Source organism: Nannobrachium achirus (assembly GCF_963921795.1).
Source record: "Nannobrachium achirus genome assembly, chromosome: 18".
In the NCBI taxonomy this organism is placed as follows: Eukaryota; Metazoa; Chordata; class Actinopteri; order Myctophiformes; family Myctophidae; genus Nannobrachium; species Nannobrachium achirus.
In genome coordinates, this window is record NC_137825.1 from 60,964,683 (window position 1) to 60,991,310 (window position 26,628).

A 26,628-nucleotide genomic window follows, 5' to 3' on the forward strand; every position below is an offset into this window, starting at 1 on the left:
CCCCTTCTTTGTATATACTTACTTACTGTTTAGACTCTTTTTTTTTCTCTCATTTTTCTTTTCTTTACATATCTACTGCATAGTACTGTGTTCTATTCGTCTGTCATTCAATCTTATATGAGATACTTAAATGGTTTCCTGTGGAAATAAGCTTAGTCTTTTCATGGATCTCCTTTTAGTAGACCTTGTACCAGTGAACTGTACCGTCATGAAACTGTACCTTTTCCTATGCAAACTTCTAATAAAGTCTTCAATCAATCAATCAATGGTTTCATTTACGTCTCAGAAATGGCTGTGACCTAACAGTATATGCAAAGTTGTGCCATGAACTTTGTAGGCTGAAATGGCCTAGAGTAAACTGGGAGATTGCATGCAAAGTTTGATGCTGATCGGTCCAAGATTAGCTCTGCACAGACGAACACACACACACACACACACACACACACACACACACACACACACACACACACACACACACACACACACACACACACACACACACACACACACACACACAGGCATACATGCACACACACACATGCACATTGTATTAGTGATTCTGTACACACAAAGGGGTGGAAATCAGGGGCGTCAATTGGGTATGGCAGGGGTATGCAGCTGCCATACCCTGGGTCCAGGGTGGAAAATAAAAGTTACTTTTAAATATAAATCCATGAATGTCTCTTTGTCTATCTGTGCTGGTTATTATGTTGTTAAATTACAGTAAAATAACAACAAATGCATATTTTAACAAAATGGTCACTTTAACAAGGTATTATAATTATATTCTCCACACTTGTATTCTCCCCATCTTGACAAAATGGTGTATTCCCAGGTTCTGCAGGTCAGCTGCACAGGTGCAATGCATTAGTGTTAATTGTGGCACGTTTACTAACATGCCAAGTTTAGTTGCACTAAAGCAAAGGCGCGCGTGCAAGACACCAGTCATGTTGCCATACCTTAGCTTTTTCTGAACTGACGCCACTGGTGGAAATAACCTTTGGCATAGCCTTTGTCTCCCGGCCTTTCAGCCTGGCAGAGATAATGATTCAATATTTCCCCGGCCCACAATAACTTGACGCGATGTTGTCATACTTCTGTTCTTTTACTTCTGGTTTTGATAAGTCACTGAGATACTATAGCCTGCATTAACTTTGCACCACACCTTGTTGCTCTCTCTCTCTCTCTCTCTCTCTCTCTCACGCACGCACATACTGTACACACACACACACACACACACACACACACACACACACACACACACACACACACGCACACACACGCACACACACACACACACGCACACACACAAATAGACAGACAGACAGACAGACGCATGCACACACGCACATACTGTACGCACTACGTACAGTAGGCCTACGCATGCACGCACACAAACATGCACACACACAAAGGCCTTTGAAAATAAGCTCATAGGCCTATTTATTATAAGATGATACAAATGTGTTCCAGGGATAGGTCCATACTAAATAAATGCACCTTTTTTTGTAGATGAAATGTATGCTTTGAAGGAAACATCTATAGTAGTTTATTAGGAAAAAATGTATACATTGTATTGTACTGAGAAACATGACGTAGACAAACTTAGACCTTATAGACCTCACAGAAACATAAAGCCATATAAACTTTTGATCCTATTACTTATAGAAAACCATATCTAGCCTAGACTACCATATCACACTCACCTGTATGTCTTTACAGTAAGTCTTCTCTGTTTACAATCCTGTTGATTTGACGATTTTGTAGATAGCTATGCCTATGTGCGCTGTTGTCACTTTGCTGTTGTTTTTACTTTTGGTTTTGTCACTGTCATGTAGCTACAGTACATTAACCTTGCCACTCCTTGAAGCAGTTAACCCTTCACTGGTGACTTTTGTGCTACTTGGAAACAATTTCCCCCTTTTAACATTTAGACCAGGATTACCAATACATACCGGTATATTATACCTTTCAATCCAGGAACTCCTTTTGGTGTAGTTGTTGCCATGTATACAGTAGCAACATTATTTTTTGTAATTTATTTGAATAAAATGTTTTTTTTTTAGAAAACTTGGGGAATCAGGATATAGAAGGTGTTTTTAGAATCGGCTTCAGATCGAAATGGGCTAAGTCATCTTTTCCATCAAAGTATTTTAAATATTGCTTCATCATAGCACACCTGTTTATACACTTTGATGTAACTTGCTGCCTAACTTTAGGGCCTTGAGAACTCCATCTCAGTCGGTACATATGTTCAGACTTCATCTGGCTCAACTGGTTCAGGTTTGTGCTGGAAGTCCACCTGAAATGATCACATATCTCATAAATAAAGATTGACTGGTTTCAGGGCTGGAGTGGGCCTGTAATTCAGTCTGGGAGTCATACACCCTTCCAGGCCAACCTACCAAAACACTATAGGCTACATGAACACACATGAACATGCCCGCCCACATGCGACAGCCTAACAGTGGAGAGACAGCTGCTGCTCGAAGTGTCCGCATCTGCTTGCTTCTTCTTTTTTTTTTTTCATTCTGGAAAAAAAACGCTGACCGAGTTTCATGAACGGTACACTTGAGATTTCAGTTCCTTTCTTCTTTCTTCAGCTGGGAAAATGGAGACAAATGGTTTGAGGTTTGTCCGCAAAAATGTCTTTCCAAGTTCCCTTTCTTAGTTTCTTCACTTCTTCTTCTTTCATGTATTGTCAGATGGCCAGATCAGTGTTGTGTGTCCTGAGTAGTGAAGTGTGACGTAATTTACACATCCTACCTGGTTCGCGGTTTTCTTCCCCCATTCTGAATTCCCATAGACCTTTTTCATATCGCGTCATATAAGAACTGTGTTCCAAAAATAAACAAATTATCTCAGCGGTTTGACTCATATGGATATGAAGAATCAACTGATACTGAAAACGCTAATGTTACTGTCGCCGAATTAGTTACATTTTCACTAGAAACAGGCTTTATCAAATATGAGTGACTGACTATCATAAACTATACAGAGCCACCTCGCCGACAATATCGCAAAGACCGTTTGTTTATTTTTGGACCGCAATGCTTATATGAGACGATTTTAAGATGACTCAATGTTATTCTCCATAGAGAATATATATATATATATATATATACTAGACCTTACCCGTTTGAAGATATGTGCTCCAATATATGTGCAGAGTGTGGGTTATGGAGAAATTAACTGTAACTGGTGCGTGTGTGAGAATATGTGGGAGCATCATAATGTAAGGAGCAACCCATGGAGGAGTGTATATTTTTTGATGGATACAAATAATTTAACAGCTAAATTAGGTGAATAGAAGTATGGGGATGTATGCGCTTAATTGCCATACCCGTCGGAAGATAAGACACACATCAAATGCAACCGGTGCATTAGTGACCCGTGCATGCAGGCAAACCACATATATGAGAGAGAGAGAGAGAGAGAGAGAGAGAGAGAGAGAGAGAGAGAGACACTGCAACATTCCTAACTGTGAGATTGGTGTGTGTTAGCCTGATACTTCAGTCCGCACATCACCACCCCCTGTTGGTGGGTGGTTTGTAGTGGAAAAGCATTTACTTTTTGTGACCTACTGACTGACTGACTGACTGACTGACTGACCTCTCTCTCTAATTATATGTTAGATATATATATATATATATATATATATATATATATTCTTTATTCTTTTTTTTTTCATAAAGTCTTCCCATTCTTCACCATCGCTGCTGTGTTGCTGATAAACAAAAACATTTCACATGATAATGTTAAATATGTGTACTCTACTTCGTTACTGAATTGTATGTATGTATGTTCCGCCTCATCCCACATTGGCCAAGCTTTGCAGGACGCTTAACACGTTGCAAGCCGCGGCAGAACCCTCTGAACAGAGGTAGCGCCGAAGAAATAAGCCATTTATTTACAAACATGTTTTAAAAAAACAAAGCCCACATGATAACAACACGTACTGGAGTGCTCGACACAGCGTACATATTCATCCTGCAGAGGTCGGCGATCTTACTTTGGCGAGGCGGAGGGGAGATCAATTCCATTCGTTTACGTGCGGCGAAGCAGGGAAAGGAGCGATAGAGAAGCGGCGCCCGAACGTGATTGAAACCGCGATCCACGAACAGAGACAAAGACCAGCCATCTTGTTTGAGCTTCTTGCTGAGTTTCAACACTGGGGAGAGGATGAGGCTCCTCCTGGCCAGCCATCCATCCAGAATGTGAGTCAACGGCGTGGCCTGCTGGATATTAGGAGTATCACACCCAGCACCAGAAAATGACTGTCAGAGCATATTAACCCTTTCAGATCGCTCCAAAAAGACACAGAGAAGAATTTCCGATGTTTTTTTTTTTTTTATTATAATTTATATCAAAAGTCCGGGAATAGACGGCGTGGCTGATGGGACCCAGTAGGAAGTCCGAGGGAGTACGGCCAGGCTTAGAAGGTGTTAATGAAAAACTCACATTTCACACTGTGTGCTTTTTAAATAGTTGACTGAATGGTATCCACCTGAGGCGACATATATAAATTAAACGACTGGGCTAAAACTGTGTGGCCATTATAAAAGAATAGCCCCTTTGCGCCCTCCCCCCCCCCCCCCCCCCCCCCACCAGTGTTGTTGTCAGGATTTGACTGACTGCAACCTTCCAAGCCAAGGACAGGATATTACAGGTGTCATACCGATGTCTTGTGTCTAGAGGGCAGCAAAGACTTTCCCACTGAAGTCACCTCTCACTGGCTAGAATGAAATGCTTTTGATTGTTTGAATCCAATTCAAAGTTCAGCCAAACACCACATGTGAGTAACATTGTAAGTGAAGCAAATTACCAGGCACTGTAGAGTTACATTTTCCAAAGAAGACATGATTCACACATTAATATCCTAAATGTTAACACAACATTAACACACATCCAGGAAAGCAATCCTTCCGTGCCAAGAGAGCAATGCTGTGCCATTGTGGAGTAAAATTATACATTTACTGTAAGAGTCATTTGACAGAAAAACATATATCGTATGTGTTGCATATAATGTGCTTTTTACTACTGGCTGGCTTCAGAAACAGTTTTATTTATTTTATTTCCAGCGATGTGCATTGATTGGATCATATTTGGTATCCCAACCCTAAAATGTATTTTCTGAAAGAGCGGGAGAAATCCCTGTAACTGAAGAAACACTCTATTATTACATTATTTAACAATTATTTGAACAAAATATCACTTATGGTACAGCACCTTTGCGCTTTAATTGTATGCATCACACATAGGAAGAAATAGTATGCAAGCACACAACCCTTTGTGATGTGACGTGACACTATCTTCACTATTTCTGAAATGTTTTGAACATTTTCACCAGTTCAAAATAGAGACACCAGTTTGAAGGTGTCTAAATCAAGGGTCTTCAACAGGGGGTCCGGGACCCCTAGGGGGTACTCAGAGTCACTGCAGGGAGTACTCCAAATCTTTGCGTGATAGAAACCTTTTTTTTCTCCTTTTTTTATATGAATCACTTGAACCCTAGCGTCCATATTCTGAGAACTTAGCCAATCTACAAGCTCACAACGCCTCACAGCGCGAAGCGTTGTGAGCTTGTAGATCTGCTATTTTCGGCAAAGAGATTTTGTAGAGGGGAAAAAGAGCAGACCAACTACAGAGTGAAATTATTAAGTATTGATGGTTCGAGTGGTTAAATATCTGAAAACACAAATTGACATGAATCCAAAATACTATGACGATTGTGCTGTCAAATGATGAAACTATATGGAATCTATGAAAAGGTTGCGGGGTGGGGGTCCTTGCTTCATCTTTCTCTCAACTAAAGGGTCCTTGGCCTGAAAGCGTTGAAGACCCCTGGTCTAAAATAATGAAAAGCTGTAATCACTGGAGTCTGTGTTCAAGCACTCAAACCTTCATTGTGGTTCAGTTATAGGCTACTCTCCCTCCATCTGAACATCAAACAGAAGAGGATGGTGCCATAAAAGAAATGAAAGAAAATAAAATCCTTTGTGATTGACTTGTTTTGTTTAAACTGTAGGCAGAGGAGTGCTTGTTTCTAAAGTGATATTTGTGTTTTTTTTTTCTTATTATTTTAATTGTTTAAACAAGTTGTTCTCAAACATGTTCATGTTAAGGACCTAGACATTCATTATTAATTAGGATGTGCGATATCAAATATCTAGACAATATCAATATTCGATCTAATACATTGCCGCGATGGCCGATAAACAGCTTGAATATAGTATTTTTATTTTGAAAAAAATCCAACTTGTTGACCCTTTTGAAAGCGTCCCCCAGAATCTGCAGCTTTCATCATCAAAAAAGGGATTTACAGGCTTTTTGTTTTAACATTTTCAACCAAATTATTATAAATTAAATAAATAATAAATTATAAATTATTATTATAAAATAAAATATCTGCTAAAACCGATATATTATTTTGATATCGGTTCGATACCGATATTGGATTTTAAGGCCGATATCAGCCAATATCGATATGATGACCAATATATCGCACATCCCTATTATTAATTTATTAGTGTAGTATACCCCTGATCTGAAGAGATTTTTGGGCTGGACCTGCCATACCAGACGACTACTCAAATACCCAATGTATACATAGGTTTAAAGTGCTTCTAGCTGCTAGCTAGTCACTTCTTTTGGGCTTGCTTTCATAGACCTAGTTCTCTCACAGAATCTGGCAAGACTGATTAGCATATAGCTTCTGGAAAGGTAATAGCCTGCAGATGTACTTTGAAACCATCTGATGTGAGGCAGCAGGGACAGCTTTTAATGGTTCGCTGCACTGTTCCACGAGCAATTCATATACCCTGAACGTCAATACATTAGGCATGTCACCATGACTCAGACATAACCATAAATAACTGATATGCCCATAGGCATAAATGGAGATTTGGTTGTTCAGAGCCACAGATCGACTGCAATGCTCATATATGGTAATATGCATATATGGTACCATCCGAATCTAGTAATAAAGATGAATATTAAGGTTAGGCATACGGGATAAGGAACCAAGCAAGATATGGAGCTGGGAATATGCAGCGCCTGCAAATGACATCATCTGAGACCTTAGATCACATTGACTCACGTCATTTTTTTAAGACATTTTCTAAGCAATTCCGTACAACAGTTTGTGCGTGTGAACTGATTAAAACTAAAGTAGCAAATGCACACAAGCCTTTTCAGCTGAATTTAAAGAGGTTATCACTTATCAGAAAATGTGATGTGTCACTTGTGTTTAACAGTGATTCTGTTATAATGATATATCCCAGTTTTTGCAGATATCCACATAGAAAAATATCTAGGTCCACACGACAAAGATATCTAAAATAAGTCCCCAGACCTCCACTAGGGGGACAAGCACACACAGTAAAGTCTTCAGAGATATCCGGGTTCCATGTCTACATGGATCTAGTCTAGTGAATCGGATATTTTTCAATGTCTTCACTTATTTATCTGGTTTCAAAAATATCCAGCCAGTTTTGTGGCCCAAATATCCAGCTTTGTGTGGCTGCAAGCCCCAAACGCACAAAGAAATGTCTAGCTTCAGAAATATCCAGCTGTGTGTTACCGGCACCTATAACTGCAACTCATGAATAGATATTAATTAGTTAGGGTGCCATAAAAATGGCAAGGCACAAGGCTCTGTGCATGGCTGGTGTTCAGCTGCACTACTTCCCGAAAAGATGTGGTCTTGAATATTCCTTGTCTAATACTATAGGATGAATGTATTCCTGAACAATAAATTAATGGTTGGTCAAGTTTCACTTACTATAAACCGGGTGAAGCAGGCACAAACCTCTAGTATTGTAGATGAGAGATGAAGTAGGGACCCCCACTACATATTGTATAGATGGGAGAGGGAATGGGATGAAGCAGGGACCCCCACTACATTGTATGAGAGAGATATGAAGCAGGTCCCCCAATGTATATTGTAGTAAAATAATGTTTTTCATAGATTTCATATAGCTTCTTATACTCTTTTTACAGCACTGTTATCAGTCTCTAAATTATTGTTTTAGTCTGTAGTGTCTAAATGATTTTACACACAGTGTGTGTAAAGTAACTAAGTACATTTACTTAAGTAGGCTACTGTTCTTAAGTACAATTTTGAGGTAGCCTATTAATTATTTGAACACTTTAGTTATTTATTTGCAGATAGGCTATAATAGGCCTAAATTATAACATTATAAAACATACAAACCATTTTAGCCCAATTGTAGCTATACATAGGTCATTTGTGAGCTTGTAGATCTGCTATTTTCAAACATTTTGTTTTTATTTTTGCTACTTTAAGTATATTTTGATGCCAATACTTTCACCCTTTTACTCAAGTAGGCTACATTTTGAATAGTAGACCTACTGCCGTATTGCTACTTTTACTTGAGTACTTTTTCTGTGTCTGTCTGTGTGTGTGAGTGTGTGTGTGTGTGTGTGTGTGTGTGTGTGTGTGTGTGTGTGTGTGTGTGTGTGTGTGTGTGTGTGTGCGTGCGTGCGTGCGTGCGTGCGTGCGTGCGTGTGTGTGTGTGTGAGACAGATCCCATATCCCGGAGGGAACCGGTCGCGCTGTGATTGGCCGGTCTTCACGACCAATCACGTGGCGTTGTTCAAGCAGCATGGGATTTATGGCTATTTGAAGTGAGCCGGATCTCTGGGATCTATTCCTTCCTTTCAAAGAGCCGTTCAAAAGACTGGCTCATTCTACTAGTTTGTAGATTCTGATTATAATTACAAATAAATTCAACCCTATATAGGCCTACAAGCTCACAATGCGCTCACAATGCGTCGCAACGAGCTTGTAGATCCGCTATTTTCAAATGATTTTACATTTTACTCATTGGAAAACCTTTGAAACAGGACATTCTGCATAATGTGTGCGTTCTTCTAATATTGGTACTTTAAGTACATTTTGATACCAATACTTTTTTACTTTTACTCAAGTACATTACATTCCAAACTTCTACTTGATTGCAGTATTGATATTTTTACTTAAAGGTCCGCTGTCAGCCCCGAAATTATAATAGTAGCTGATACAGTAGGTCTGGGTCATGTGGTCTCTCTCCACTGTGGATCCTGAAACAGTCTGAAACTGTCTCAGTGTAATCTGCCCAACAACAGCTGACCAGTAGTCTACAGTAAGTAGTCATACAGTCAGGCCAGGGTCGTCTAATCAGAGAGTTCTGCCACTGCGGGGTCAGAAACAGCGCTGGTCACGTGGTTCATTGTCACTTTACACCTCATAGACTTCAATGCATTTTGTAAACTTCCGGTTCGCCGTTTGTCACTATACGCCAATAGATGTGTGCGTAGAAGACCTGGCCCCATGAAGTGAACGGGAGTGACGCAACTCTCCGTAGGTAGAAGGCTCTGACAGGCTATACAGACAATTAATTTGATTGGGTTACAATTGCGCATCCCCACAATGACATCATAAAAATATTAAACTTTTTTTTTTTTAAGATGATTCTTAAAGTGACAGACCTCCTTTAAAGGAGTAGTTCACCCCCAAAATGTATTTTTTTCTATTGATTACTCATGCCATGGAGACTGGAGTTCAATAATATTTTTTTGTATTTGTCACACTCCTAAGACAAAACATTGACTATTGTAAATATACCCCCATTGATTACGGATGGGGACCCGAATACATTTGGGTCCCCATCCGGAATCAATGGGGGTAGGCTACTTTTATTGTAATCAAATTACAATAATTACAAGTCTTAGGAATGCAACAAATAAATAAAAATATTATTGAACTCAAGTCTCCATGGCATGAGTAATCAATAGGAAAAAAAATACATTTTGGGGGTGACCTACTCCTTTAAGTATTGAAATTGAGTACTTTTCCCAGTACCACTGTTCATTAGAAAGGAACGGCTCCCTACTGTGAACCGAATCATATCGTTCATTTCAAAGAGCCGTTCAAAAGACTCGATTCGTTCGCGAACTTCCCACCTCTACCCGGAAGTCAGGAAGTGAGAGAGAAAGACCCGCGAAGCAGAAAAACAACAGCAGGTTGGTTTGGATGAATTTATGTTTTATTTACGCTTTAAATGTTATAATTACACCGCTCTGTGTTGACATGAGGTGGAGTAAAGTAATCAAAGTATCCGGTGATCCTAGAGTAGGCCTACTTTTAAACACGCTTAGAAAACAACGTTTGTATCTCAAACGTCTGAAGAATGGATACATTGTGTTGACACAAGCTGGTAACTACTGTTATTTATTACATTTAAAGTATCTTATTCTTATTATCAGTGGTGGGAAAAAAGTACTCCTATGTTTTACTTAAGTAAAACGTATTAATACTGTAATATAGAAAATACTCTCTGTTATAAGTAAAAGTCAGAATTCAAAATGTAAGTTTGTAAAAGTATGAACATACTTGGCATCAAACTGTACTTTAAAGTAAAAGTACAAGATGTTTGAAAATAGGGCTAAAGTGATTAATGTATGTTTTATATTATCATGTATATCTTCAAAGTAACTAGTAACTAAATATCTTAAATAAATGAAGTAAAAGTACACAAGCTGGTAATTATTATTATTAGCACTTTACTTGAGTATTTCCAATACTTTTACCTCTACTCCTCTACATCTCGGATCCAAATATTTATAATAGTAAAATATTTGTTGGGGAGTAAAATATTTGACTCCCCAACAATTATTTGAACACTTTTGTTACTAGTTACTTTGCAGATATAAATGATTATATTATAAAACAAATGAATCAACTTTAGCCCTATTTTATACCTAAGATATTTCCTATCTATCTACAAGCTCACAACGTGTCGCGACGTGCTGTGAGCTTTTATAGATCTGCTATTTTCAAACATTTTGTACTTTTACTTTTGGTACTCTAAGTAGAGCTATTTTCGAACAGCTCAAGTATAAAAGTGGTTGAATGGTTTCTTTGGTAAATAATTTAAATCTGCAAAGTAACTTAAGTTGTGAAAAGTACAATATAAGAGTAGACTTATAATGACAATATGTTTATTTACAAGCTAATCAAGTACACAATATCTTTTGGCTTGTTAAAATGTAGATACTATATTGTTTAGACTGATGTTAGGTCCATTGTTTACAGTGATCCTAGTTTACTGACACACTACACTGTCTCTCTGCATTCTATGATCCTATAGTTTACTGAGACGCTACACTGTCTCTCTGCATTCTACGATCCTATAGTTTACTGAGACGCTACACTGTCTCTGCATTCTACGATCCTATAGTTTACTGAGACGCTACACTGTCTCTGCATTCTACGATCCTATAGTTTACTGAGACGCTACACTGTCTCTGCATTCTACGATCCTATAGTTTACTGAGACGCTACGCTGTCTCTCTGCATTCTATGATCCTATAGTTTACTGAGACACTACACTGTCTCTCTGCATTCTATGATCCTATAGTTTACTGAGACGCTACGCTGTCTCTCTGCATTCTATGATCCTATAGTTTACTGAGACGCTACGCTGTCTCTCTGCATTCTATGATCCTATAGTTTACTGAGACACTACGCTGTCTCTCTGCATTCTATGATCCTATAGTTTACTGAGACACTACACTGTCTCTCTGCATTCTATGATCCTATAGTTTACTGAGACGCTACGCTGTCTCTGCATTCTATGATCCTATAGTTTACTGAGACACTACTCTGTCTCTCTGCATTCTATGATCCTATAGTTTACTGAGACGCTACGCTGTCTCTGCATTCTATGATCCTATAGTTTACTGAGACGCTACGCTGTCTCTCTGCATTCTATGATCCTATAGTTTACTGAGACACTACGCTGTCTCTCTGCATTCTATGATCCTATAGTTTACTGAGACACTACGCTGTCTCTCTGCATTCTATGTTCCTATAGTTTACTGAGACACTACGCTGTCTCTCTGCATTCTACGATCCTATAGTTTACTGAGACACTACGCTGTCTCTCTGCATTCTATGATCCTATAGTTTACTGAGACACTACGCTCTCTCTCTGCATTCTATGTTCCTATAGTTTACTGAGACACTACGCTGTCTCTCTGCATTCTACGATCCTATAGTTTACTGAGCCACTACGCTGTCTCTCTGCATTCTATGATCCTATAGTTTACTGAGCCGCTACGCTGTCTCTCTGCATTCTACGATCCTATAGTTTACTGAGACACTACGCTGTCTCTCTGCATTCTATGATCCTATAGTTTACTGAGACGGTACGCTGTCTCTCTGCATTCTACGATCCTATAGTTTACTGAGACACTACGCTGTCTCTCTGCATTCTACGATCCTATAGTTTACTGAGACACTACGCTGTCTCTCTGCATTCTACGATCCTATAGTTTACTGAGACGGTACGCTGTCTCTCTGCATTCTACGATCCTATAGTTTACTGAGACACTACGCTGTCTCTCTGCATTCTATGATCCTATAGTTTACTGAGACACTACGCTGTCTCTCTGCATTCTACGATCCTATAGTTTACTGAGACGCTACGCTGTCTCTCTGCATTCTACGATCCTATAGTTTACTGAGACACTACGCTGTCTCTCTGCATTCTACGATCCTACAGTTTATTGAGACGCTACGCTGTCTCTCTGCATTCTACGATCCTATAGTTTACTGAGACACTACGCTGTCTCTCTGCATTCTACGATCCTATAGTTTACTGAGCCACTACGCTGTCTCTCTGCATTCTATGATCCTATAGTTTACTGAGCCACTACGCTGTCTCTCTGCATTCTATGATCCTATAGTTTACTGAGACGCTACGCTGTCTCTCTGCATTCTATGATCCTATAGTTTACTGAGACACTACGCTGTCTCTCTGCATTCTATGATCCTATAGTTTACTGAGACACTACGCTGTCTCTCTGCATTCTATGATCCTATAGTTTACTGAGACACTACGCTGTCTCTCTGCATTCTATGATCCTATAGTTTACTGAGACACTACGCTGTCTCTCTGCATTCTACGATCCTATAGTTTACTGAGACGCTAGGCTGTCTCTCTGCATTCTACGATCCTATTCTCTGCATTCTTCTGCTGTTTTGGAAAAAATATTGAATGATTTTTAATTTAAAAATTCTCTTCAGGTGGTGGGATGTTCTCCCTGGTACTAAACGTTCTCAGATGGGGGTCCACACAGCCACATACTGTATCTACTCTATCAATTTGGGGGTCCTTGGCAGAAATGAGTTTAGAAGCAGCCTCAAGCAGGCATTAGTGATGAACAGTGGTCAACTTCTAGTCAGGGGTTATGAGTCTTGCTCAAGGGCACTTTGAAGATGGTTTGGAATACAACCTGCACTCCAGGCTGGATGGACTCGCCTTAAAATTTCAATCTAACCTTTTATTTTTTAGCTATTGAAAAATAGAAGCTATACAAGCTCACAGCATGGCACTCTGTGCTGCACTGCGAGCTTGTAGATCTGCTATTTTTGAAATGTCATGAAAATGTGTGCAAATCTTTGAATATATCTTTTTCAAAAGTGAACATTCTTAATATTTGACCCCTGTCTCAATATTTTGAGACGGGGGTCGGTAACATTAATTCTAGGGGTCCTTGACACAAAAAAGGTTTGAGAACTACCGACGTAGGAACGTGCGTTTATCAAAAACCTTAGAAGGATTTAGAAGAATTTATAGAATCAGGTCAAAAAAGACTTGCACTTAAAGGTATATTTCACTTTCAAAAAAACTTTTTGGTAATTTTATCATCTAATCAGGCTTTTGGGAACACCCTGAAGAGTTTTTAATTTGCTTGATTCAATATTTAGATATTTGATGTAAATGTTACCAGGCCCCATACACACCCAGAGGTTACAATGCGTGTGTATGTGGAGAAAAGCCCATAAGGTGTTTCCCTGTTGAAAGTGGAATATCCCTGTAATGTTCATGATCTTTCAAAAATAGCAGATCTACAAGCGTGGCACTCGGTGCTGCGCTGTGAGCTTGTAGATCTGCTATTTTTTAATAGTTAAAGCATTAAATAATGCGTTTCCGCCCTAATGGGTTAATGTGGCTTCATTGACTGAGAAAACATCATATATATTGACGTCTACCGCTCCATCTCTCTCGCTCTCCCTCTCTCTGTGCAGCCATGACATTCTGTCCATCAGTTCCGTGGGGCTCCACAGGGGGGCAGCAAAGTGACATCCTGCAGGAGCAGAGAGAACGCTGGGAGAGGAAACGCAGCCGCACTGCACGGGAGCTCGTCCAATCAGAACAGAGATACTGCGAACAGCTGACACTGGTCAACACGGTACGTCCAGTCAGAGCAGAGATACAGGTCAACATGGTATGTTGTTATTTCCCCTGTCCTGGAAAAGGTGTGGATTTCATCAAAAAAGGGTCCTGGAAACCACATTTTGTGATTGCAGCCTAATGCACTGATTCCCAAGCATTTTTATGGGTCTCTTAGTTTGAGAGACAGCCGCTGACTCTCTGCGTCCACGTCTGAAGACGCGTCTTATGACCCGTCTGATGCCGCGTCCGTGCTTAAATAGCGGTCAAGACGCAGCTTTGCGTCCAGGACGGAGCTCCCGCGGCTCAAGACGCGATTCTCGGTTTCAATCACTTCAATCACGTCTTTGCGTCTTCTAGACGCGAAACCGCGGCTCAAGACGCGTTTCTCGGTTTCAATCACGTCTTTTAACCTCAAAGACGCGGCTTGGACACTACAATCGCGTCTTTGATCCCAAAGACGAGGCTTGGAATCGCGTCTGGCTGGAACTCGGTGTGGCCGTAAAGGAGACATGTAACCCGCAAAGTCTGCTGTGTGCTGTCCTTGTATCTATTAGATACATTTTACTATTATTTATTGTCAATGGAACATGCTATATTCTACCATATTGTCGGCATTATAGTGTGTCATAACGTTTTTAGTGCGAAAATATATATTTTCGTTTCTTTTTTTTTTTAGCATTTAAAAAAAAAAGGCAGGTTATATCTGCCTGGATTCATGGCACAGAGCAGAACGTTTAGCTCAGTCGCTAGAGCGGCCGCCCCGTTGACCGGAGGTTGCCGGTTCGATCCCCGCCTCAGTCACTCTTTATTTCTAAGCACTGTGAAACACGTTTTCTTGCGGCTCCAGACGCGAATCTCGTTTCAATCACGTCTTTGAGCCAAAAGACAGGGCTTGGACCGCATCTTTGAGCCCAAAGACGGGGCTTGGACACTACAATCGCGTCTTTGGGGGCTTGGACCGCGTCTTTGAGCCCAAAGACGGGGCTTGGACACTACAATCGCGTCTTTGGGGGCTTGGACCGCGTCTTTGAGCCCAAAGACGGGGCTTGGACACTACAATCGCGTCTTTGATCCCAAAGACGTGGCTTGGAGGCTACCGCGTCTGGCTGGAACTCGGAGCGGAGTCAAGTTCATTGAAAATAACGGGGCCGTATGTTTTGACGCGGCGCCTCCGTGCGGCCGATGTGTCTAGTGTGTGTTCCCCTTCAGACGTCTGCTGTCTGCTCTCCGTTAAAAAAAAAAAAAAAAGGGTGTCTATTGTATGTATTTTTTGATGGAGAATTCAAATATTACCTTCTTTTTTGCATAGGACAACTCTAACCTGCATCAATTGGTATTTTATAATTGCCAATTGTACCCTATCCATCTAAAAAAACAAATTGGATCTCTATTGTATGTATTTTTTGATGGAAAATTCAAATATTACCTTCTTTTTTAGATAGGACAACTCTAACCTGCATCAATTGGTATTTTATAATTGCCAATAGTACCCTATCAATCTAAAAAAAACAAATTGGATCTCTATTGTATGTATTTTTTGATGGAAAATTAAAATATTACCTTCTTTTTTTAGATAGGACAACTCTAACCTGCATCAATTGGTGCATCAACCTTCTATCTATCTATCTATCTATCTATCTATCTATCTATCTATCTATCTATCTATCTATCTATCTATCTATCTATCTATCTATCTATCTATCTATCTATCTATCTATTTATACTTCACCTTTAGTCAAGAAGAGAGTTCAGCCTCAGGAACTTGCACACCTGGAACTGTGTCATGACTGTGTCATGGAGCTAAGCAGAACTATGTTAAATACTCACAATGAGTCTGATGGACCAATCAGAGTGTTGGTGGGGGGAGGGATCAACAATAGACAGAAACTGGATAATGCTTTAACTGTCCCACCTAAGTCCCTGCTAGTCTGAACAAATCACCTTCCCTCTCATAACACTACTACTACTACTACTACTACTACTACTACTACTACTACTACTACTACTACATTTATATAAAGCTGCTCTTGCATTTGAATTCAAGTCTGACACAAGTTAAGGTTAACTTAGGTAGTAGTTCATTTTGCTGGCTTTTGTGTGTGAGTGTGTAGGCCCACAAATTATTATAATTGTCTGTCATTAAGTGACTCAAAGGGAGACGTCTAATGGGTGTTTATTATTTTAATATTAACTGTGGGAAGATTATATATATTTTATTTTGCACTTACAGTGTTGTGATATTATTCCTGAAGGAAGAGGGGTATTTTCACAGCCCAGGCTTTGAACCTAAATGCTGTTTACATGCTCTATAAATATTTATTTCTATATAAAACTCAGTTGTGTGGAGTTATTATGTGCCTTTTCTTGTAGCTAAAGAGTCCATTTGTTCACTAGACATTAAGTCAAGGTTACTATTTTGAGTTGAAGCCAAGTGTTTTATTACTTTGTGGTTTAACATTATTTAAAAGGCAAATTCATTGTTATGGTTACTTTAGAAGACTGCTTTTGCATTCATGAGTTAAAAAGAGAGCCAAGCTAATTCAAAGAGTTAAGTTAAAGGAACACAAAACGTGACTTAACTCACAGCTGCCATTGGACAGACAGTTATAACATACTCTTATCTTTCACAGAACAGACAATTATCATTTATTTTATCTATTTGAGACATGTAGCTGCTCTAGGGGAAATAGAGCATTAATTTGGGATCAGCCTATTCAATTGATAATGACCAATGGGTGCCAGTTTCTAAGTAGTTAAGCATATTACCATAACAATATATGTGGCCTAGACATGGATATTGCCCACTCAACTCGTAATCTACAGAAATGTCCACCACATCACACAGTATAAAACCTAGTAGAGAAATCTGCCTTCTCCTGTATTGTATTAGTGACATTCATTAATAAATAGTAAAATAACAGGACAGAGCAGAACAGGCCTCTGCTGTGTCTTTATTATGGGTGCATTCCAATGCAAATGGATACTCTGGAACAATCTGAAACAATGTATCTTTCCTGTGGCTGTTATAATGAACACAAACAGATCAGAACGTAATTTAACATTAACCAGTTACATTTATCATACAACAATGTAAGGGATGGATTCCTTTCTATTGTGTGAGTTACTTAAATGCTGATCAATATGTGAATCTGGCTCTTATCAGGTGGGTGTTTTCTCTCCCTGTCCTGTGCTGTCCTCAGTTAAACCAAGACAGTGCTGTTGTCACCAATGTGGAAAAAGCTTCAGCTCAATTTATTATCTCAAAGTAGACCAGAAAATACACACAGGAGAGAAGCCATTCAGCTGTGAACAATGTGGGAAGTATTTTGCTAAAAGATCACAAGCGTTCACATACTGGAGAGAAACCTTATTGTTGTGACCAGTGTGGGAAAAGATTTGTTCAAAAGGGGATTTTAAAAGAACACCAGAGAATTCACACTAGAGAGAAGCCCTATTGCTGTGACCAGTGTGGGAAAAGCTTTATTCGATTGTCTTATCTCAAAATACATGAACGAATTCACACAGGAGAGAAACCATACGGCTGTGTCCAATGTGGTGAAAAGATAGTCCGAAAGTGCACCAGAGATTTCACACCGAAGATGATGCATATCACTGAACATTTTCGCACACTGGACACAGCAGTATATGGCTTCTCACCAGTGTGGATTTTCAGGTGTCTTTTCAGAGCCGTCTTCAGAGTGAACCTTTTCCCACATTGGTGACAGCAGTAAGGTCTCTCTCCAGTGTGAATCTTCTTGTGTTGTACGAGGCTAGATTTTACAGTGAAACGTTTGCCACAGTGTTCACAGCAGTAAGGCTTTTCTTCGGTGTGAAATCTCTGGTGCACTTTCGGAGCAGCCATTAAACTGAACTTTTCCCCACATTGGACACAGCCGTATGGTTTCTCTCCTGTGTGTATTTTCTGGTCTACTTTCAGATAATAAATTGAGCTGAAGCTTTTTCCACATTGGTGACAACAGCACTGTCTTGGTTTAACTGAGGACAGCACAGGACAGGGAGAGAAAACACCCACCTGATAAGAGCCAGATTCACATATTGATCAGCATTTAAGTAACTCACACAATAGAAAGGAATCCATCCCTTACATTGTTGTATGATAAATGTAACTGGTTAATGTTAAATTACGTTCTGATCTGTTTGTGTTCATTATAACAGCCACAGGAAAGATACATTGTTTCAGATTGTTCCAGAGTATCCATTTGCATTGGAATGCACCCATAATAAAGACACAGCAGAGGCCTGTTCTGCTCTGTCCTGTTATTTTACTATTTATTAATGAATGTCACTAATACAATACAGGAGAAGGCAGATTTCTCTACTAGGTTTTATACTGTGTGATGTGGTGGACATTTCTGTAGATTACGAGTTGAGTGGGCAATATCCATGTCTAGGCCACATATATTGTTATGGTAATATGCTTAACTACTTAGAAACTGGCACCCATTGGTCATTATCAATTGAATAGGCTGATCCCAAATTAATGCTCTATTTCCCCTAGAGCAGCTACATGTCTCAAATAGATAAAATAAATGATAATTGTCTGTTCTGTGAAAGATAAGAGTATGTTATAACTGTCTGTCCAATGGCAGCTGTGAGTTAAGTCACGTTTTGTGTTCCTTTAACTTAACTCTTTGAATTAGCTTGGCTCTCTTTTTAACTCATGAATGCAAAAGCAGTCTTCTAAAGTAACCATAACAATGAATTTGCCTTTTAAATAATGTTAAACCACAAAGTAATAAAACACTTGGCTTCAACTCAAAACAGTAACCTTGACTTAATGTCTAGTGAACAAATGGACTATTTAGCTACAAGAAAAGGCACACAATAACTCCACACAACTGAGTTTTATATAGAAATAAATATTTATAGAGCATGTAAACAGCATTTAGGTTCAAAGCCTGGGCTGTGAAAATACCCCTCTTCCTTCAGGAATAATATCACAACACTGTAAGTGCAAAATAAAATATATATAATCTTCCCACAGTTAATATTAAAATAATAAACACCCATTAGACGTCTCCCTTTGAGTCACTTAATGACAGACAATTATAATAATTTGTGGGCCTACACACTCACACACAAAAGCCAGCAAAATGAACTACTACCTAAGTTAACCTTAACTTGTGTCAGACTTGAATTCAAATGCAAGAGCAGCTTTATATAAATGTAGTAGTAGTAGTAGTAGTAGTAGTAGTAGTAGTAGTAGTAGTAGTAGTAGTAGTAGTAGTAGTAGTAGTGTTATGAGAGGGAAGGTGATTTGTTCAGACTAGCAGGGACTTAGGTGGGACAGTTAACAAAGCATTATCCAGTTTCTGTCTATTGTTGATCCCTCCCCCCACCACCACTCTGATTGGTCCATCAGACTCATTGTGAGTATTTAACATAGTTCTGCTTAGCTCCATGACACAGTCATGACACAGTTCCAGGTGTGCAAGTTCCTGAGGCTGAACTCTCTTCTTGACTAAAGGTGAAGTATAAATAGATAGATAGATAGATAGATAGATAGATAGAAGGTTGATGCACCAATTGATGCAGGTTAGAGTTGTCCTATCTAAAAAAAGAAGGTAATATTTTAATTTTCCATCAAAAAATACATACAATAGAGATCCAATTTGTTTTTTTTAGATTGATAGGGTACTATTGGCAATTATAAAATACCAATTGATGCAGGTTAGAGTTGTCCTATCTAAAAAAGAAGGTAATATTTGAATTTTCCATCAAAAAATACATACAATAGAGATCCAATTTGTTTTTTTAGATGGATAGGGTACAATTGACAATTATAAAATACCAATTGATGCAGGTTAGAGTTGTCCTATGCAAAAAAGAAGGTCATATTTGAATTCTCCATCAAAAAATACCTACAATAGACATCCAATTTGTTTTTTAGATGGATAGGGTACAATTGGCAATTATAAAATACCAATTGATGCAGGTTAGAGTTGTCCTATGCAAAAAAGAAGGTAATATTTGAATTCTCCATCAAAAAATACATACAATAGACACCCTTTTTTTTTTTTTTTCACGGAGAGCAGACAGCAGACGTCTGAAGGGGAACACACACTAGACACATCGGCCGCACGGAGGCGCCGCGTCAAAACATACGGCCCCGTTATTTTCAATGAACTTGACTCCGCTCCGAGTTCCAGCCAGACGCGGTAGCCTCCAAGCCACGTCTTTGGGATCAAAGACGCGATTGTAGTGTCCAAGCCCCGTCTTTGGGCTCAAAGACGCGGTCCAAGCCCCCAAAGACGCGATTGTAGTGTCCAAGCCCCGTCTTTGGGCTCAAAGACGCGGTCCAAGCCCTGTCTTTTGGCTCAAAGACGTGATTGAAACGAGATTCGCGTCTGGAGCCGCAAGAAAACGTGTTTCACAGTGCTTAGAAATAAAGAGTGACTGAGGCGGGGATCGAACCGGCAACCTCCGGTCAACGGGGCGGCCGCTCTAGCGACTGAGCTAAACATTCTGCTCTGTGCCATGAATCCAGGCAGATATAACCTGCCTTTTTTTTTAAATGCTAAAAAAAAAAGAAACGAAAAGATATATTTTCGCACTAAAAACGTTATGACACACTATAATGCCGACAATATGGTAGAATATAGCATGTTCCATTGACAATAAATAATAGTAAAATGTATCTAATAGATACAAGGACAGCACACAGCAGACTTTGCGGGTTACATGTCTCCTTTACGGCCACACCGAGTTCCAGCCAGACGCGATTCCAAGCCTCGTCTTTGGGATCAAAGACGCGATTGTAGTGTCCAAGCCGCGTCTTTGAGGTTAAAAGACGTGATTGAAACCGAGAATCGCGTCTTGAGCCGCGGTTTCGCGTCTAGAAGACGCAAAGTCGTGATTGAAGTGATTGAAACCGAGAATCGCGTCTTGAGCCGCGGGAGCTCCGTCCTGGACGCAAAGCTGCGTCTTGACCGCTATTTAAGCACTGACGCGTCATGAGACGGGTCATAAGACCCGTCTTCAGACGCGGACGCAGTCTGCGACGGCTCTTGCTGCTTAGTTTTTTGTTTCCTAAATTTTGTTTTTTAATTATTATTATTATTATGATTATTATTACAAAACATTTTCAAAAAACATTCCCAAAAAAGCAAAAAAGTTTTTTTTTTTTCCGTAATTTCATAAAATATAAATTAGAAAACGAATGCATAAGAAGTATTGAAAATAGCCGATCTACAAGCTCGCAACGCTGCGCAAAGCGACGCCTTGTGAGCTTGTAGATCTGCTGTCTTCACTAGTTTGGGTCCCGGGCGAAAGTCAAATCTCTCTTTTGGGTAACAAGCTAAAAGGTTTGGGAACCACTATAATGTGTAACGGACGTTACAAAAAAAAAAAAAAATCTACAAGCTCACGTTTTGCAGCCTGATACCATGCCCTAGGATAGGAGGTGTAGCAAAACATTTGTCATGACATTTTTGAATGGAATTCTACCATCATGGGAATTCTACCATCATGGGTTTCTGGTCCACGTTACACTGATAAGAACTAGCTGCGTGCGCAGGGTCGGTACCAAAATTAGCCAATGAAACCAGCGCTCCCCAAAACAACAGGTTTGGGGATTGGACGGAATTGATTACATGATACAGTCAGACGTGCATTTAGTCGAGGCCCCTTTCAGATGAAAACAGGCTTCACTGTAAACGGCTAAGAGCCGTTTAGTTTTCATTTTTTATGTGGTCTTTAGATGAAAACGCAATTTGTCCCTAAACGCGGTAATTTGCATGCCAGGTCGCTAGGTGGCGCATGTCGCCATGACCGCACTGCCCAAGTTCCGTTCTACTTCATAGCAGCCAGCAAAGAAGTCCTCCTCAGTCAGTCAACACAACACAGCACAGGCAGACTGGCTGGCTGGCTGAAAATGCTTAAAAAGTTTGTTCCAGACGGTCGGAACAGACACACGTACCATACACATCCCGGGACTATATTTATTCCTTATGATACGATACAGAAAAAGGCGTTCACTTCACGTTTCGTTTCAACACAGAGGACTGGAGTCAATGCCTTTACTGCAGCTTATGGAGGGGATGATGATGATTACACACAGACGGCGACGAGCTATAGATGTTGGATCGTGTCATGATAAACATTATAGGCTACTGTCGCTATTTTCAGCGTCGGCTATTTTTGCAGTTGTCTGCTATTTTCACAACGCACCGCGACGCGTTGTGAGCTTGTAGGTCGGCTATTTTCACAACGCCGCGACGCGTTGTGAGCTTGTAGATCGGCTATTATCACAACGCACCGCGACGCGTTGTGAGCTTGTAGATCGGCTATTATCACAACGCACCGTGACGCGCTGTGAGCTTGTAGATCGGCTATTTTCACAACGCACCGCGACGCGTTGTTGTGAGCTTGTAGATCGGCTATTTTCAAATAGCTACGGTATTTAGGGCTAACGTTAGCAAATAAATGTACTTAATAGTTACTTTACAGTTTACACCACTGAACTGATGTTTAAAAAGCAATTAAATTGCTCTTCATTAAGGTACAGTATGAGTATGAGCTCAAAGCTATTTATCATAGTGGCATAAAATGAAGGGGGGAAAAAAGACGATATATTCGTCAATCGCCGATTATTTGTATGACAATAATCATCTGGAGAAATTCCTAATCGTGACAGCCCTAAGACGTCCCACATCTTATCATTTTCAGTGGTTTGCTGCGTTTACGGTATTTAGATGAAAGCGGGAGATACAAAGCGTTTTTACCTTTTCCACTTTCAAAGGGGGTTTCACTTTGTTACGGTTTCATTCCCCGAAGACGCCATTTTCGTCTAAATGACCCCCCACAAACGACTATAAATCATTACGTTTACAGTGAAGCCCGTTTTAATGTAAAAGGGGCCTCAATGTTTGTAAACAAGAAACCCGTCTATATGGTCATTGTTTAGGGATGTGTGCGTGTATTCGGTTATCCGACTAAACGGTGTGTAAACCACTATTCGTTTTGAAAATACAATTCGGTTATTCTATTAAATATATTTTTAATTACTGAGATATTAACTTTATTAAACATTTACATTCTGCACCCATATTACTGTCATGTCTTAATAAAATGTTGCTTTTTAATGCTTTTTTATGAGTCGGGTTCCGGTTCTGCTTATTGGTTCCCGGTTCCTAACGGTTCCCTAGTTCGGTTCCAAAATGGTAAAAAAATAAGAGGCCAAATGTTTATTCAACAAAAGTAACTTTTTCTTTTAAGCCTTACATTTCAAGACTACGATGTACAGCAATGGGTCCAGAGCTTTTCAGTTAGAGACCCAAAAGAAATTAGATGTTTGATTATATGATTTAGAAGAAGGATATAGAAGACATTTATAGAATCGGGTCAAAAATATTCAAAGACTCAAAAATAGCAGATCTACAAGCTCGCAGCGCAGCACTCGGTGCTGTGCTGTGAGCTTGTATATCTGCTATGTTTTAATAGCTAAAGCATAACATAATCGTTAAAGTAATAATAAACTCAGCACAAAAAGAAAGGAAACTTGACTTCAGTCCATTATATCTCCCCTTTAATAATACCTATTTGTCTTGTGGCCATGAGCTACACAGCCAAACGTGTAGGTAGCGCCGACCAAGATTTTGCCAAAATGGCTTGCAATATACTGTTCTGCTAGCATTTACTCTCGTTTTGGGCTTCCCTGACACTGAGCTTAAAATTAACAAAGTGTAAAAATGGCCAATATGTGTTGTTTTTTCTTTTCCTTATTCCTGTGGGAGAGTGCAATCATTCAATGAACCAAGCGACAAAGGTGAACACCAAAAGAACAGTATTGCAGGCCTGCCAGGCCATTTTGACCATTTTTGGAGGGGCGCTACACACACGTTAGGCTGTGTTTCTCATTTCAGATCCTTACGGTCTCTACCTTGTTGTAAAGGTGACAAATCAACAATAACAATGATATCAAACACAATACAAATTGGTATTATTAAAGGGGAGATATAATGGATAGTCAAGTTTCCTTTTTCTTTTTGTCCTGAGTTTACGTAATAATGCATTCCAGCCCAGGTCTTAATGGGTTTAAAGTACTTCTACAGATGTGTCCAAACATCACGCAGATCGGTACACAGTGCCTCTACAGTCATGAAACCAAACCAGTCTGCTGTCCTGATAGGCGAAGATTGGCTTTCAAAGTTTGAACTCAAGTCTTTTCATATTTCAGTATTTTGTCCAGATTCTCTCGGCTAAAGGAACTCTCCAACCGGACATCAGAGAAACCATCTTCAGCTGCATTCAATCCATCCATTCTATCAACCAGTAAGTAATCCTGACACACACACCAACTCTGCGTGTGCGTGTGTGCGCGTGTGTGCGTGTTGATTTCGTCGACTAGAACTATGACGAAAATTGTCCGTTGACAATCTATTTTCTCCGACTAAAGGAAATAAAAACTAAGCTATGATGACTAAAACTGAGACTATACTATACTGAGAATATACTGAAAACATCAACAAATATAAACTAGACTAAAATGTTATATGTGTAACAGTTGTGTCCCCGTCCCGCCAAGAATACAAAGAGGCACTGCTTTGGATGATGGGTTGCTTTACTGTAGCTGCAAAGAGTGCAGAGAGACACAGGGACTAGTGGAGGGACTAGTGAAGTAGAGATCCAGTAGAATTAAAAGAAAAGTCATTTCATGTTTGGTTGTGTGCAGGTGTTACTCGGACAATAGACGATCTGTGAACTTGTAGATTGTCTATTTTTATTTTCATTTGATCTCAAATAACTGCGATTAGACAATTATCATGTAATAATCATTGTGAACGGCCTACCACCCACTTAAACTTTTCTGCACTTAGTGGATGAATATTATTAATTAGAAGCATTATAAAACTGTATTTTTAATAAACGTCCAGCCTTACACCTCTCTGTAAGACTTTTTTGTCACAAAGTCATTTGCCAACCAGTAATTGCATTGCTAAGTGTGTGTGTGTGTGTGTGCGTGTGTGCGTGCGTGCGTGCGTGCGTGCGTGCGTGCGTGCACACACCTGGTATTTTGCAGATCTAAAGTAACCTGGTTGAAACACCTGGTATTGTGCAGATCTATATAATAACATGGTTGAAACACCTGGTATTTTGCAGATCTCTGCTGGTTCACCTGGAGAACGGGTATCTGGGTCGGGGCTTTGACACTTTCTGTCCTCAACTTCACCTCTACTGTAGCTATGTGGACAATATCTACCTAGCAACAAAAACCCTGGCTGTAAGTATTTGTTATTATTATTATTATTATTATTAGGGGCCAAGCCTGAAAGGCAGGGTGATGCCCCTATTATGTTCAGGGTTCCCACGGTCCCTAACCCTAGCCCCTAACCCTAACCCAATTCCTGGAAATATTTTGAAATTAGAAAAATATTTTTCCAGTACTGGAAAAGTTTTTGAATTGATCAAGGGTCCTGGAAGGTCCTGGAAAAAATAGCTATGCATTGTCTTTGGTTATTGATTTTGTTAATACCTCTGAAATGACAAATTAAACATTGGCCAAATTGTCAAAAATTAGAGGCAGAAATTGTGAAAATAGCAGATCTACATGCTCACAACGCCTCGTGTTGCGAGGCGTTGTGAGCATGTAGATCGGCTATTTTCACAATAAAACCGTGTTATACAAAACTCTTATACACAACTCTTAGTGCTCGTCAGGGTGCCAGGATCCCCAGTTCAAATATGATTTCGGGGGTCACGGCCTGAAAAGGTTGAGAACCACTGGCATACACTACCTGTCTTTGGGCACTGCAAAAGTGACTCGTTATTGAGCTGAATTATTGTTATATTGTCCTGGAAATTGGGTTAAATATTCTGGAAACGTTTTGGAAAAGTTTTGGAAATAAATTGGTAAAAATGTGTGGGAACACTGTATGTTTCTACCTTTTTTAATTATTCTTACGCCATTTTACGAATAATTGCCGTTTTATCTCTAAGGTGCTGCCGTTTTTTTACAAAACTGGGCAATATTGTCAAGGGCTATGTCAAGGGTCAGTGACACCCACGGCCATTGGCCAAAGGATGGCACCGTAGCACTCAATTGAAAAATAACTCACGCGCTGTTGAACTCATATTTTAGTTCATATTTCCAATAGAACGGTGCAGTCACCTTTTATGAAACGTGGCAGAATGGTAGAAGCAAAACATCCAAGAAATGAAATTCACAAGCACTCAAATGAACATCCAAACCTTGAACAGGTATAACTCATGTTTGACATACAGCCACTATGGACATTGCAGTTTTATGAAAATGATTCTTCTGCCCCAACACATACATGCAAAGTCACATTCTCATGAAACTTGGCAATAATAGAGGATCCAAATATCACTGAAACCAATCTTACTCCAATTGGCCAAAGGA

General features: G+C 39.7%; 1 protein-coding gene across 1 annotated transcript in view; it reads left to right on the forward strand.

Moving 5' to 3' along the window:
* Window positions 1–10,007: 10,007 nt before the first annotated feature.
* Window positions 10,008–26,628, forward strand: part of arhgef39 (Rho guanine nucleotide exchange factor (GEF) 39) — a gene marked incomplete at its 3' end in the record, with an annotated part of 38,959 nt that continues 22,338 nt past the window's right edge. The window contains exons 1-4 of the mRNA XM_080747532.1: window positions 10,008–10,026; window positions 14,099–14,262; window positions 24,445–24,539; window positions 25,368–25,488. Of these exons, the coding sequence (XP_080603658.1) occupies window positions 14,101–14,262; window positions 24,445–24,539; window positions 25,368–25,488 (378 nt within the window). The 5' untranslated portion in view covers window positions 10,008–10,026; window positions 14,099–14,100. The remainder of the gene's footprint in view (window positions 10,027–14,098; window positions 14,263–24,444; window positions 24,540–25,367; window positions 25,489–26,628) is intronic.